The sequence below is a fragment of the Drosophila grimshawi genome, unplaced genomic scaffold (genome assembly GCF_018153295.1).
Source record: "Drosophila grimshawi isolate 15287-2541.00 unplaced genomic scaffold, ASM1815329v1 contig_1367, whole genome shotgun sequence".
NCBI lineage: Eukaryota > Metazoa > Arthropoda > Insecta > Diptera > Drosophilidae > Drosophila > Drosophila grimshawi.
Window position 1 is genome coordinate 7226648 of NW_025062889.1, and position 16536 is coordinate 7243183.

The following is a 16536-nucleotide window of genomic DNA, read 5'->3' on the forward strand; positions in this document are numbered from 1 at the left end:
ACAGTAAAAAGAGTAAGAACAACTTAAAATACAGTACAAATTGTCTTTAGTATGTAGAGAAGTAGAAAAAGTAAATTCTCAAGATACAAAGTAAAGAAATAATTGATTATATTAAGCACATCTATTTTCCGATCGACTCTTATCTTTGAGCAATTTTCAGCAGTCTTTTACTTTCCGCCATTGAAATCAATTTGCATTTTGTTCTATGCTCAACTTACTGGAGTGCGTACATTAACCCAATCTCTAAATCGAAAACTTTCATATGCACACATGCATACATACTCGTAGATGCTTCCACACATGTTTACAAGCATGCATACATTCACATGTATAAATATTTTGTGCTCTGGCATTGATTTCGTTGAATTTACTTTGTGTTTTCTATTTGTGGCTCTCGCTCAGCTGCGCAACTAATACAATAGCAGCGGCGTTCTTAGCAGTTCAAACACAAACAACAACAAGAACGAAAAAGAAAGCAGCAGCAAATAAATGCCTTACCAAAGCAACAGCAGTGAACGTTGGCAGAGCGTAGCCACCATTTGAGCATGTGAGCGAGTTATCCATGACCGTTGAGAGAAAGAGTGAGAGAAAGAGAGACAGTGAGGGTGAGCGAGCGAGCCAAGCGCGCTCCGTGTGAAACTTGCAAGTTATTATTATTGTTGTTGTTTCTATATGGCTGCCGACTGAGACGCCAACTGAGACGTCGACTGAGACGGCGACTACTAATTTCGTCGATGATGATGACGTGTGCGAGGCTTTCGTGCGAACGGCCAACGAGCCGCAACTTACAGTAATTTCTCAACAGTCAAAGCAAGCGGACGCGCAGTATCGCAGTAGACTTGGATATACCTCAAAAAAAAAAACACACACACAAAACAAAACAGCTGAAAATATTTAAGCACTTGTGTACTTAAAACGTTCCTCAATTTAAAAATAACAATTATAAAATAAATAAGTAAAAAACAAACACAAAATGACTGGACGCCGCGTTACTTTAAACACACGCGTCTCACGCGCCTCAACATCGACGCCCGTTGGCGGTGCCTCGAGCTCGGGTCGAATGGGTGGCGCCACCAGCCCCACTAGCCCCACGCGCACCACCCGCATCCAGGAGAAGGAGGAGTTGCAGCATCTGAATGATCGTCTCGCCTGCTACATCGATCGCATGCGACACTTGGAGAACGAGAATGGCAGACTCACACAGGAGTTGCATTTGGCACAAGAAACCGTCAACCGGGAGACATCCAACGTGAAGGCCGTCTACGAGCGGGAGTTGGCAGCGGCACGCAAACTGCTCGATGAGACGGCCAAGGATAAGGCCAAGCTCGAGATCGATATTAAGCGCTTGTGGGAGGAGAATGATGATTTGAAGCAAAGGTAAAAGCAAACAACAAGCAAAATAGAATGGAAAAAATAACAAACAAAAAAAAAACAACAACAACAAACCAAAAGTCAAAGCTGACTTATCAGCACTCGCAGTGATGTCATATCTATGAGAGAGCGAGAGAGAGAGAGAGAGAGAGAGCGCGAGTTTGTGCTGGCTGATGTCATGCCGCAGTCGGCAGCGCACATGGCAGTCTCTCTCTCTCTCTCTGTATCTCTCTCTCGCTCTAGCACACACTGTCCATCCATCTCTCTTTGCTTTTGTTTATTTTTTGAATTTACGAAACAGAAATAACAATTCAAGCAACAACAGGCAAAGACGGCAAATATACAACTTGTGAGCACATTTTTCAACAATTTCACACAATTGCCACGATTTAATCGCTCGCTCTCCCAATATCTCTGTTTCTCTCTCTTTTTCTCTGTCTCTGTCTTAGGCGCTCTTGCGTTAAAAGGCAAAGCAAACGACACAAAATATGCGTCGTATACGTAATGCCTAAACAGAAACCGAAACCCTTCCAAGGTTGTAATTAAACAAAAGCGAACACATATTTTTGGTACACCTTCCATGTATATGTATATATATATATATATATATATATATATATATGTAGATGTATATATACTATATATACTATATATACTATATATGATGTCATTTCAAACCAAACATAATACGCAGCGCTTTGTTTTTGCTTGTTTGGGTGTATTTTCTGTTTGTAATGCCGACAAAGTGTATTACCAGTTTTGGAGTTGGACAAATGGGAGTTGGGGGGAGGGAGGGGGGGGGGGGGTCGCGGACGCACCCTCTCTCTTCTCTATGATGTCAACAATATTTGAGAATGTGGCGCATTTCGGATTTAAGCTCTACTCTTATCAACATGGGCAATATTTATTTTGGGTGTTTAACTGTGCTTAGGGAATCAACTTCGGGGAGTATGCGGGCTCTATTTGTTTGTATTTACATATTTATTTGTGTTTTAGGCCAGAGCTCAAACGCTTGTTAGCCACAATGACCAGATGGTTTTGATTTGTTTTTTTGTTTAGAAGATTAAAAGAGTTGCGTTGGCGTTGTGACAAGTCCAAAGCAACAGCTCCGATCATTTCATAAAGAAGTCAATTTAAACTCAACTAAAAAGATTTGTATTGTGTTAAATCTTATGCAAATAGATCATTTTAGAAAACTTATTCATTGTGAAATTTCCACAAAAATCATTAAATGTTTATGTTTTGAAAGTGTAGCAATCTTTACATCTAATTATACACACAAGCAAAGAATAAACTGAGAACTTGTTTTGGCGCACTTTTCACACTTTGTATTTTTACCACCAACCCCAAAAAGTTCTATCGATAATTAACCCACTTGCTCGATGTCAAAATTTAGGGCAAACAATAAGAAAAACACAAACAAAAAACAACCAATACACTTTCATAAATTAGGTTGCTGGGTAGCATTATAATTGATGTGCCCCAGTCATGGAAGAAGCGGAGGGTGGGAAATGGAATGGTGGGGGTATATATTTAGTGGACTCACACGCATGCCACAGCACTGAGAACAACCTTGGGATTGTCGTCTATTTATATTTTTATGTCGCTGATTAGCTTCAACAAATTATTGTTTATTTGTGGAAAATACGGTGAAAAAAACATTGAATTCGAGCAATTAACTGTATATAATTGTGTATATATATATATACATAATGACCATAAAAAACTATAGAACAAGTTGATTTTTTATTGCGGCGACCTTGCGTGCACATGTAAAGTGAAGTAGCATAATAATCAAATGCAAATATTTATTTAAATTATTTACTGTAAATAAAATCAATACTGTACTTTTTTTGTATTGTTGCTAAATTTAGCAAACACACAAAAACAAAAAACGTGCAAACCACGAGAGTCGCGGAGAACGACATTTTTTTTATAGATTAGTGGAATTTTTTTTAGGCAAATAAACAAGTTTGTTTCTAGCCAAACTGAAAAGAAACAGCCAACAAAAAAAAAAAAACGTTTGAAGTCGCATGGAACATAAATTAGATGCGTGAGAGCGAAAGAGAGAGGGAATGGGCAAAGAATGTAGATGGGTAGAAAATAGCCAGGCTAATTTATGCTAATGGCATCTGACGATTTCAAGGCAGCCACGCAATAGAAAGAAGAAAAAAAAACCATAAACGATGAATAATGCATAAGATCAAGCAAATATTAAATGAGCGAGGCACATAGAGAGTGAGAGAGTGACAGAGAGAGAGAGAGAGACAGAGGAAACGAGCGATCTGGAATCGCGTGTGAATCAGTCGTGACGTCATCAACAGTTTGTTGCACATGTCAAGTGATAAGCAATCGTATTAACAACATTCCACACACATTCCAATTTCATTCACAGACTCGACAAGAAAACTAAAGAGGCCACCGTGGCTGAGAACAATGCACGCCTCTATGAATCTCGTTACACCGAAGTGAATGGCAAATATAATCAGGCACTTACCGATCGCAAGCGGGCCGAGGATCAGGCCAAGGAGCTGGCGGTCGAGAATGAGCGATTGCGTCGCCAGCTGGAGGATCTGCGCAAGCAGCTCGAGGCGGAGACATTGGCGCGCGTCGATCTGGAGAATCAGAACCAGAGTTTGCGCGAGGAGCTCGCCTTCAAGGACAATTTGCACTCACAGGAGCTGACAGAGACGCGTTCGCGTCGCCAGATCGAGATCAGTGAGATCGATGGCCGTCTGTCCAAACAGTATGAGGCAAAGTTGCAGCAATCGCTGCAGGAGCTCCGTGATCAGTACGAGGGTCAAATGCGCGTCAATCGCGAGGAGATCGAGAGCCTGTACGACAATGAAATACAGAATCTCAAGGCAGCTGCCGCTCGTGCCGCTCAAGGTTCGTTGCATGCCACGGAGGAGGTGCGTCTCATGCGCACCAAGATCGATGGACTGCACAACAAAGTGCAGGAGCTGGAGAACACCAATGCTGTTCTAAATGTGAGTAGCACGCTCGGTTCTAATTGTCAACTTCTCGCGCTAATCTTGGACTTTTTTTTGCTTGCTAGGCACGCATCCGTGAGCTGGAGAACCTGTTGGACGCGGAACGTCAGCGTCATAATCAGTATATTGCTTCCTTGGAGGCAGATCTGCAGCGTATGCGTGATGAGATGGCCCAGCAACTGCAAGAGTACCAGGATCTGATGGACATTAAGGTGTCGCTGGATCTGGAATTGGCTGCGTACGACAAGCTGCTGTGCGGCGAGGAGCGTCGCCTGAACATTACCTCACCGTCTCGGGGCGCCGGCACCGATTCGGGCATCTCCAGCAATGGCACCCATTTGAGCGCCAGTGGCGGTTCCCGCTCTGGCCGTGTTACGCCCAGCGGACGCCGATCAGCCACGCCCGGCATATCTGGTTCGGGTGCCGTGAAACGTCGTCGCACCGTGATCGATGAGAGCGAGGATCGGACGCTGTCGGAGTACTCGGTGAATGCGGCCGCCAAGGGCGAACTGGAGATCATCGAGGCAGACACCGAGGGACGTTTCATCAAGCTGCACAACAAGGGCACCGAGGAGATCAATCTAACTGGCTGGCAATTGACACGCATTGCCGGCGATGAGGAGCTCGCATTTAAGTTCTCGCGCGGCTCAAAGGTGCTGGGTGGTGCCACAGCAACCATTTGGTCTGTGGATGCGGGCACCGCTCATGATCCACCTACAAATTTGGTCATGAAGAAGAAATGGCCGGTGGCAAACTCAATGCGATCGGTGCTGACCAATGCCGACAAAGAGGTGAGAGTCTTGTCGATATACAACACATGCGGCACTTGTGACATCTGCCGGCACTGCAAGCATCTCGAGTTTGTGCTCGACCAGTACGCAATACCATGAATTTAATCATCCCAAATGTGACTGAACTTATTTTTACTCTTTTTTTCGTGTTACAGGATGTTGCCAGCTACGACCGTGTCCGTGATAACGTTTCCAGTCATGTCTCGCGGCATCGCAGCAGTGGAACACCCAGTACCGGTTTTACCCTCGGTTCCGGAGCTGGATCTGCTGGAGTAAGAAGCCTCTTTTCGCTGCTCTTCTAAGGACTCACACAACACATACACAAACACTCTCTCACACACACACACACACACACAGAGAAGACTCAAGCACTCACCACAAAAAAAAGATGTTCTAGTTTAGAAGTTGAAAGCGTAATTCACACGTGCAATACACATTCACACATCAAATTGTGCTCTTTTGATGCATATCACACTTAATTGCAAGTTAATAAATGTACAACAACAACAACAACAAGAAACTATCTACAACAGCAACAATCATAATATTGGCTGGCTCTATGTATATGTTCAATATATGCTTAAGACACTGTTTAAACATTATTATTTTTTTGTATAATTTATAAATGGCAAAAAAAAGCATTTGATAAAAATAAAATACGTTTGAAAAATATAAAAGAAGCGAAAAGAATTGAACGAAACTTAATTCAAATAAAACACCAAGAGCCCTGGACATGTCCAAAATTCAATTAATGGCTCAGCCAAGCAGTTGGCCAAGTTTGCCCAGCAAACTTTTCGCTCAGAGCCCCCAAAGAAAATCAGCTTAACGCGCGCTTGCCAAGATTTGCACAGAAGTCTTCGCCGCTTGGCTGCTGTCGCGGCATTTACCTCCCCCCCCTTCCACCCGTTCCTCCCTCCACACCGCGTCGCTTGCAGTAGTAGTAGTTCAAAGAAAATGGACAGTAAGCAGGTGAAATTAACTACCACAAGCAGCTACCTCGAAAGAAAAACGGATTCGAGGATGGCTTGCACCGTACGAAAAGCGAAAAGGAATTTGGGTCAAGAAGCTTAGGCCAAATAAAACGGAATTTGCACTTGATAAACTGTTAATGCTTTTGTGTGTGTGTTTTTAGAGAGCGCAGCTGACTCAAATGCCCAAACAGCAAAATTCCATGAAATACTCGTATATTGGTCGATTGTCAACTAATTCGAACGTGCACAAATTATATCAATATAAAATAGAAGAAGAAAATTACGTTTTTAGCTCAAGCTGGTCGACTTTTCTTCTTTTCTATTTTGTAATCAATTAAAGTACAGTCGCTGCCCAACAGCTCTATTCAATCAAACTAAATTTAATCTGGAAATCTGCATAATAATAATATATTTTCGCCCCTCACAATTAAGTTGCGCATTTGAATTTAATTTAAAATTAAATATTTCTTGAAATTCTGTTCTATATGCAAAAATGTCTATCTAAATTTAATGTCGACTTCGTGCCCGCAATAAACTTAAAAATATTTATTTTATTTTTTTGTTTAATTTTGTTGTTATGCAAATGAATTCTATTATTGAATAAGCTGACAGTTGTAGCCAATTTAAATTTAATAATGACGTCGAGTTGGCAAAAAATAAAACAAATCTTTTGTTGTGTATGTTTTTAGGCCAATAAATGCTACAATAAAAACTGAATGCATGTTCAAATTTAAATAGCATTATTACAAATTAATGGACTTTTAATTAAAATTGCAATTATTAAATAACTTGGTCAATAAAATTTGACGACTTTATTAAAAAGCATCATAAGTCAAAGAGAATATATTTTATATAAATACTGCAATAAGCTTCTGAATTTATTCATTTAATTATTTTTCCAATTTGCAAGTCAAATTTCGAATATTTATTTATGCTTTTGCGCTTACTGAAAAGCACTGCAATATTTTTTTCTTGCAGTGTAGCGGATGCCGTAACAGCTACTAAGACAACTTAGCGGCACTTGAGTGAGCGCACGATTCAATGGAATGAATGGGCAGACAGGTGGACAAACAGACCCAACGGATAAAGAAATATAGAAAGAAAGAGAGAGAGAGAGAGAGAGAGAGAGAGAGAGGGAGAGAGAGGGAGGGAGAGCAAGGAGTGATATAGAAAAGTAGGTGGATAGTGACAGCCACTGAGGCGTTCAACTTCAAAGTAGTTGCAGGAAAAGTTCTTGCTTGTCGCACGTTTGCATGCGCATAATAGGATTAGTCAAAATAATAAGTTGTTGCAGTTGTGCAGGTAACAGTATATACACATACTGTTTATATGATATATATATATATATATATATATAGATATTTATATATACATATATACACAGTGTTTTGCATTGCTTTGAAATGGAAATCTCTGCGACTCACTAAAGTTAAACTTTTGTGTGTGTGTGTATATGTGTGTGTGTGTGTGTGTGTGTGTCTGTGAGAGAGCAAGTTGAAAAACGAGGCGATATACAAAATTCATGTGAACTTTTTCGACAGCTGCCCGCAAGTATGCAACACATTTTTGTGCAAGCCAACACAAACTTAACCCGCAACTGGACCTTGACTGCACTGGGCGTTGGCCATAAACAAAATAAGCAAAAACAACAACAACAACAACAAGAACTACAAACATAAAAACAAAACAAAACAAAAAGCAGCTGTAGCTGTAGGAGGAGCAATAGCACTTCGAGTTTCCGTCAAGAGTTCGCATCTGGAGATGCTTTCAAGTGGGGAGTAATCTTCGGCTTATTGTGGTTTCGAACTTTCGCATTTCGGCCCATGTTCCACGTTCTGGCCAGCAGACTGGTGACTGTGTGCAACTTAAGTGCACGCCACACGCTTATCGGTCACAACCAAACACCAACAAATACACACACGCACACACACACACAGACACACACACAGACACGCCCACTCCAACTCAATAGCGACTTTTAGGCTTAGGAAAAGATTTTGTGCCATGGTGGACAAGGATAACTAAGTTGGTAAGTGGACTTTGAGTGACCTCTTTGTGGCGGCAACAACTGGACATATATATATATATATATATATATGTATATTCATATATATATATATGAGTATATGTGCGTATGTGTGTCAGGGGTTATTGTGTATTCAGCTTTCGTTACGGCCAAAGTTCAGCACACAATTAAATTATGCAAATCTACAGATCAGCCGCATAAAATGGAACAGCATCGGAACGGGTCAAGGCATTTGCCAGAAAGTTTCTGTTGCGGTCTTGAACCCTTCGGTATTTGTCGCACTTTTCGATATGTTAATTATAATAACTAATTCAGCAAAAATCACCATTTTATTGGGGCACACACTTTGAGTATGCAAATTGATGTGGTTGTTACTTAGTTTACAGTTTTGTTCATAATCCTTGATTTACATTTTCTTCACTACATTTAAGCTACACAGGGAATTAAAAAATTAATCAGTAGCCTAACAGCACTGCCATATGTTTATTTTGCTGTCTTGTTTAAAGTTTTCTCTTAACAAACCCATAAAATAGCTATAAACTTGTAAGTCATACAGTATCCATAAATTTCAAATACAATTAGGAAAATAACTTAATTAACGCTTGTTTTATAACTTTAAGAAAACTCATCTAAAATTCGCTAACTCATTTCTTATTATCAGTGGGTCTTTAATAAACGACTCTGTAGTATCAAAAACCAAATGACAAGGATAACTGGCAAGGAGCACGCCTGCTGGCGTGTGTGAGTGTCTCTGTGTGTGTGTGTGAGTGGATGGGGGTGTAAGTGTGTGTATGACTAAGACCAAAACCCCAAATAACTGCTTAATTTGTTTTTTCATCCAGATGTTTTGGCCATCCACTCAAAGCGACCCAAGTCGCCTGCGACCCTTTCTGACCACCTTTTCCGTTCTGAGTGTTTTTGTTGTTGGTCCTGCTGTTTGTATAGCCAACAGCATCGGCTGTTGTTGCTTTTGCACTTGTTGTTGTTAGTTTATTGGCTTTAGCAGAGTAACATAGAAAGACAGCAATAGAACGAGAGCGAGAGAGAGAGAGAGAAGCTGAACCCAAACCAGCCAGACACCAAAAATTGTCTGCTAGTTGCAAAAAAAAGAATAACAAGAAAAAAGAGTTGAACATTTGGATTTGGATACGGATGTTGATTGGGAAATTGGGTATAGGAAACAGTGGAAACAGTGTCTGTTAAGGAGAGAAAAATAAGTATGAACAGTATCAAATTCAGGCAGCCAAAAATTATTTGCCATTCTCATATTTTCATATTTTCATATTTTGGGGCACGACAGCGTGTTTATGCCTAAATCAATTTGCTGCATGAATGAGTCTTAAGCGTGAGGGATTTTTGCGTGGCATCCAAAGCCGGTCACACTTTGTTCTAATCCCCCCAGACAGACAGGCAGGCAGCGCGTGTGTGTCTCTGTGTGTGTGTGTGTGTTTGGGTTAAGCTATTAGACTAAAAGGTTATTAGGCAGGAGAAGGATGTGCATGGGGTGGGGGCGCCTGCTGCCTGTCGACGTGATTTGCCTGTCAAAAGGACGCCTCGAGTGGTGCCAAGTTGCAGAGTGGATTTTGCACTTTGATATGCGTTTTATTAATAAAACAAATTGCCAGGGCATACGACTATAATTTTAGCTCACTCTGTTTCCAGCCATCATGCATAAATTGAGTTTATTTTCATTTGGTTGATGCTGCTGCGATGTTCGCTGAGGACGACGTGATGCCTCACCAGCCGGATACTCTGGGCAGTGTGCCAAGCCGCAGGCATCAAGCATTAAGCATCAAGCGGCAGCAGGCACGAGGCGGCATGCAACACACGTCAACTATTTTTCAACAAATATGCGCAAAACTTTTTTTTTGCATATTAAAGCCACAGACAGGAGCAGCAAAGCTGAAGGGATTTGTTGGTAAGAGTGGGAGCAGGCGGAAGCTGACCATAAGCTGACACAGGCTGCATTTTTTGGCATATGCAAAAGAGGGCTCCAGCAATACGTGCTGCACGTGCCACACACACACACACACACACACACTCACACACACACACTCACATACATACATGCAACAACAATAAAATGATGGGCGGGGCGTGACCATTTTTCCAATACGAAAATGCCACAAATCATATTTTAATCGCGACACATAAATCAAAAGATGCATTTTGGGGGCGTATAGGTGCCACCAAAAAAGTGTGGCATGATCTCAAGCATTAGCGGTAGATGTTATTGTTGCACTTGACATAATGGCCACGAAAACCATTCTGTGAAACAATTTCTTCAGCTCTGTTTTACATGCAAACTTTGGCAGAAAAAACTGTCAAATCTGTTTGGGTTTTTCATTGGTAAGCAAAACAGTGATTTTTGCTTGTAATTTTTTATATTCTGACTTTCTTTTCAACCGCTAAAGTTTGTACAAATATTATTGATAGTTTTGCCACGCAGTGGTTTTATTTATTATATCCAAGCACTGCTGTGGCAAGTGAAAAATGTTACAGAGAAGTGTGTATGAAATCAGAAGCGATTAAGTTAAAACTCAATGAAATAAACTACGCAAAATTAAAGCGAAAATTGAAAATAAACGAAATTTTAAATGAACTTTAGCCACAGCAAAGTGTAATCTCAATTAAGCTGTTTATGGCCGTTAAAGCTATTATTGTTTAAACTGTTATGCAAAAACCAATTAAAGCATGATTGATAAAATCCTAATCAATAATAAGTTTTGGTGTGGAGTGAAAATTTGACTATTTGTGCCGGATTCGGCTTAATATGCTTGCAATAATAATAATTTAGTGAAAATTACTTTGGCCGCAAAAACCATAAATCAGAAATCAAATTCAGGCTCAGGTTCGGACTCAATAACACCTGCTGCTGTTGCCAACAAGAGAGATGATCTTGGATTTGACATGTTAACAATACGCTTAACGCATCTGGTGCGTGTTCTGGCCAGTTTTTGGGGATTATTCAATTGTTATCGAATTGCCTGAGCTGGTCACGTTGCATGGCAAATATTTGCTTCTCATTTGGTTAACACAGCACACCAACACACGCATACACACACTGTATCTGTAAATTGATTATTGCTAGCCAAGGCCGAGACAGAGAAAGAGAGAGTGGAAGAGCAAAAAATATGAAGGAGAATGCGAAACCCACAAAGGCTGTACACAACTTGCAGCATACAATCTCCATACTCTGCGTAACATGAAGCACAGCAGAGAAGTTTTTGTGATAAAAACGACCTCATCCACATCCCCATCCACAGCCTTGTTGTCGACTGTTAATGTGTCTGTCAGCGCAAAAAGATTCGCCACATTCGCGACCTGCCTTCAGCTACCCAGCAGAGTCACATCTACAGTTTCTGCGATGATTACACAAAATTGAATGCTGCACACACACACATACACACTCGGATGTAAATATCTGTGTGTGTGTGTGTGTGTGTCAATTTGGGTGTTGAAAAGTGGTCTCCACTGTCAGCGGTTTGGTTTGGGTTTTTGGTATGCTTCTCGGCTTCATCATCAACGTCGTCTCTTGTCGCGATACATTGTATACCAAACAACTATGAGTGTATGTGTGTGTGTGTGTGTGTGTGTGTGTGTGTGTGTGTAAATTCCGTGTGTATTATTTATACGAGTCGTCGTCTCCTCTTCATATTCAACATGATCATCATAGCCGTCCTCTCTTTGCCTGTGCTCCGACATGGCAGCCATGCAAAGCCCTCTAAATCCGGTTCATTTTCGTCTTTTTTCTCTTGTTCTTTTTTCTTTTTTTGTTTTTGTTGTCGATGCCGCATATTGGGCGTAACCATCGCCCCCACCATTTGCCTAACGTGCCACATTCAAATTCAATAGTCGCCAACTGCTGCTGCTAAGAAAGCTTGCTGGCAGATACATTTGCCTGGCCCAGGCGTAGATAAGCCAGCTGTCTCCCCAAATGGGAAGTGAATGACGAATGCCGCCACTAAACGAACCGTTAATAGTTGGCCCAAAGTAGCTAGCAGCATTTTTAGAACTAGGCTAGAAAATGCAATTTCCAATAGATTTCAAACTTGGCACTGTCAGAAAATTATGCAATGTTAATTGATTTTAGATGAATATTTAAATGCAAAAATCAATCAAAAATTCACGTTAAAACTGTATCCCAAAAAAAACATTTCCCTAACCTTTTTTTTTGCCAAAATAAACCGATTTTTGGATTAGAACTCTTTTTTTTAAATAAACTTATTTTTGGCTTGATTTTAAGTAGCCAGAAAAACACTGCATTTTAATTTAAAAACTTGATTTCCTGGGAAAAATTATGCGAATTTACTTCTTCCATAAAAATCAAATCGATTTTTGGCTTAAAACTTTTTTTTTTTTAAGAATTCATGACAATGTGCCCAGAGAGTCCTTATGCTTTTAAAAAAACGCAACTCACTGTGCACTTTGACATAGTGGAAGGACAAACTTCAGACGCGTACGTATTTATCGAAATATGCAGCTGTCGACAGCAGAAAGTTAACCAATATTCGCCTACTTCAAAGTATCCAGCATGTGCAGGTCCTTTGTTCAAGAGTTTAGCGGATATAAGTACACAGTAATACACAGTTTGCCTTGCAGTCTTTTTTGGGTGAAGAAGCACACAACTTGTTCGCTGCTTGTCGATTAGAGAGAGAGAGAGTAAAGCGCTGTGGCACACAACAGCCGACCATGTTGTGTGTGCATGTGGAATGACATATAAATAAACAAGTGTGCGAAAAACTCACCTCAAATGTTGTGAACACGATTTTCTCAATTGAGCCAAAGTAGCGTTCCCACAGGACCTGTGTTTGTTGGCGCAATGCAAAGATGCGTTCCGCTGAAATGGAGCGAACAATGTCGGGCACCTGCAATAAGAGTGAGAGAAGTTCCATGAGTTGCATACATTTACATATATTGTGTTTGTTAACATTGCGTATGTGGAATATTAGTTTAACGACTGCTGCAGCTGCAGCTGCGTCAGCTGCAAATCCCAAGCACAATGCATTAATTACAATGGCCCCAAAAACAACTTGATGCAGCAGCAGCAGCAGGCAGGCAGCCAGGCAGGCAGGCACGTTGGTAGGTAATTAGTTAGGGAATGTGCCCGCAGGATATACATCATAGTTAGGCATAACACACACTCACACACTCCAACAGAGGGAGAAAGAGAGAGAGAATTCAATAAATGCAGCAGCTTCAAATTGCAACTATTTGAAGAGTGCGGCATGAGTGCTTCTAGTGCTCAAGTTTCCTGCTCAAGTTAACTTAATTAATTGCATTTCCTGCCAATAAACTACAAAAGCAAACATGCCAACGATGAAGTCGAAAGGCTGTCGTTCTCAGTGCGGAAGCGTCGTGGAGAGCGGCAGGTTGGACAATGCAATTGGCAAACAATGCGACAAGACTTTGTCGCGAATGAAGACAAGAGAGACAGAGCGAGAGAGAGAGGGCGACAGAGTGAGAGTGAGACAGAGGAGAAGGGAACAGGAATCGCACAGAGGAACACTAGCAATAGCCGTAGAACAAGGCAGCAAGAGGACATTGCGTGCAAACAATTGCCAAGAAGCGAGGACAAGGCACACACAGACTGACAGTGAAATGGATGGGGCCAAAGTGTTTTCTGTTTTTGTAGCTAGGTGAGCAATCGGACAGATGGGACCCGACACTTTGGCAAGGCGGGGGAGGACATGCCATAAAGGCAATCTCAGCGTGCATCGTAACTATTCATTTTTCATGCATCGAATGGCAAATGGCTGGCATTTTTTGTGACTGCAAAGCGATCCAATTATTTTATTGCATTTATCCAAACAAGTTTGGTTATTGTGCTATTTTTTAATCAGTTTAATAATATTTATTGAATTTGAGATGCTTTATTTGAAATGGAAAAATATTTTGCTGAGTGAACTGTCCAAGCAAGCAGAAAAAATGTGTGTCACACATTTCTGTGCAGCTTTCATGCACATTAAATCATCAATAAATGACAGAAACTCACTCCAGGAGACCTGCCGGCACAGCAGAACAGATAGCACAGGACAACGCAGAATTCCCATTGCGGATTTAGGTTAGCCGGGGAAAATAACAAAAACTTTCAGGCATACAGAATGGGTCGCATTTTTAACCCATTGCAACCCATTTTCATAGTTTATGATTGCATAAACAGACAAAAAAAAAAACAAACAAACAAACAAACTGATGTGGCATTTCATAGTATAAGCTATATATAAAGGAGGCAGAGATGTTTGTGTGTGTGTGTGTGTGTGTGTATATAGTTAATGCCTTTGGTCAACTCACCTGCAGTAGCAGCCGTTCATCGGCCCAAATGGCAGCCTGTTTCCAATCGATTTTCGACTCAAATGGCAATACCCAGGCATTGGACAATAGCACAGGAATGCAGCCCGCTTGCAATGCTTCGAGAAATCTATAAAAATGAATAAAAAAACAAAAAAAACAATCAGCATAAAGTAAAATACGCAAGATATGTATGTATATATGAAGGGAAACTAAATGGGAATGAGCTGTAAAATGAAAATAGTTTTTTTTTACTTTTTTTTTTAATTTTTTTTTTTTTTTGCTTACCTGAAGGAGCCCAAGCGACGTCCGCGTGGCACCAAACAAAACGTTGAATTCTGCAGCAGTGTCTCGTAGTCGTATCTGAAGCGAAAAAAAAAGAGGCGAGAAAAAGGTCAGCAAATAAATGGAGTGAGTGAGAGCAAATGCGACAGACGGGTGTGTGGCACGGGTGGCACAACGAAGAGGATGGAAATTAGTAAGGGCCATGGCATAGCATAATGGCATTGTGCAGCAATTAATTGAACAATGGACTTGTCGCTCTTGGACGTTCAGATGGGAGGTGACAACCTGGTTTTGTGTTTGGCCCCGGGTAGAATGGAAGATTGCATAGTTGATAAATTGCATCAATCATTCAAATAACCAACAGGATTTGCAGTAGACTTTTAAGAGTATAGTTTAAGGTTAGAAGCAACAATAATAAACTATATCATAAGTTATCCACTTCTAAAATCAAAATCTTACTTCAACTTTATGCAGATCGCTGATACACTCACATAAATTGACCGCACATCAGTGTTCTATTATTAATTAACTTAGCTAGCTGCTTAAAAGCATTGACTTTATGCGTATATAATAGTTCATTGTTTATAGTAATTGCCAACAGCAAATAGCGATAAATATGCACTTAAAGGTGATTTATTTTAATAACAACTTAAGTGCATGTTGATGCCTCCTCCCCCAGCATGCATACATATTAATCTTTTGAAAGCCAATTGAGAGGCTCACACCGCTGCTGCTTCTTAACATAATGATAATGGTTCAATTCCGTCTTAATCGCCAGTATCAAACAGCAAAGTCCTCAAACCACATAGGCAATGCGGCGTATGCTTTATATTCATGAGCATAACTCATAAACACACACACACACACACACACACACATAAATCGAATACACACACACACACACAAATTCAATTCAACAATTTAACCATTGAATGCAAGTGGACAATACCGCAATCCGTGCTTGTTGCTGATTTAAGCTTTAATGACTGATCAAAGCAAGCAAGCAGGCTGCATACTAAGCATACGCCATGTAGCTCAAACATTTGTGCACATTCAAGCAGGTGCTTTCCGATCTCCCCCTTCTTCCCGCTCTCTCTCTAACCCCCTTTCTCTCACTCTCTATCTCTCTCTCTCTCTCTCTAATCACCCCCCTTTAACAAGTTAAGTTGCGCGTAAAATTACATGTAGTGAGGCATGTTGGCACGCCCACACCGCCCTACGATTGAAAACAGTCCAACTCTGGTCAGCAATTTGAGCAGCTACCAGCATTTAAAGCAAATTCAGCAGAAATTGTATTTAGAAAAGTGCAGTCACAGCGTATTCGCATTGCATTGACAATGGCAAACATTACGGACAGCAGCAGATGGGCGAGGGATGGCAATCAGCATCAGGGGTTGTTCTAAGGGGGCGAATGGCCAATGAGCGTCTGTCTGTGTTTGTTGCCGTAGGCATGGCTTATGAATATTCTTAAGTAAACAACATAAATTGCATGTTGCTTGTGTTTCGACCGTTGAAAAATTACATTTTCAAATGCATGCCGCCCAGCCGAATAGCCGCCCAAACGCCCACTTGCCCGCCAATGGCCAAAAAGTCATTTGTAAGCAACAGACACAGGAATGTGCAGCTCACTGGGGAATGCCGACAATGGAATGCCCTGGCAAATTAATTTAGTAAAACGGAAAAGAGATTTGCAAACGGGCTGCAAATATGAAAGAACGAAAGCAAAGAGAAACTCTTTGACTGTCTTGAATTATACTTTGTGGAAAAGAAAATGCTAAGCTTTGAATTTCATTTAACTTCATCAGAAA

At 40.9% G+C, this 16536-nt stretch overlaps 2 protein-coding genes across 3 annotated transcripts in view; one reads left to right on the plus strand and one right to left on the minus strand.

Moving 5' to 3' along the window:
* The window catches only part of LOC6561214 (exostosin-1), a 64658-nt gene that overhangs the window by 8972 nt on the left and 39150 nt on the right, over nucleotides 1–16536 (minus strand). Inside the window, exons 3-5 of the mRNA XM_001985956.2 lie at nucleotides 14732–14806; nucleotides 14447–14573; nucleotides 12901–13020 (exon numbers count right to left, since the gene is read on the minus strand). Coding sequence (XP_001985992.1) covers nucleotides 12901–13020; nucleotides 14447–14573; nucleotides 14732–14806 — 322 coding nt within the window. The remainder of the gene's footprint in view (nucleotides 1–12900; nucleotides 13021–14446; nucleotides 14574–14731; nucleotides 14807–16536) is intronic.
* On the plus strand, nucleotides 793–5662 carry LOC6560593 (lamin-C). Of its 2 annotated transcripts, none has more exons than XM_032734044.1 (4): nucleotides 793–1377; nucleotides 3767–4361; nucleotides 4430–5238; nucleotides 5311–5662. In XM_032734044.1, exons 1-4 carry the CDS (start codon nucleotides 974–976, stop codon nucleotides 5429–5431), a joined length of 1929 nt encoding a protein of 642 aa, XP_032589935.1. In that variant the 5' UTR covers nucleotides 793–973; the 3' UTR covers nucleotides 5432–5662. The 2 variants fall into 2 exon arrangements, with proteins under 2 accessions (XP_032589935.1, XP_001985993.1); XM_001985957.2 differs by having other exon boundaries at nucleotides 4430–5155.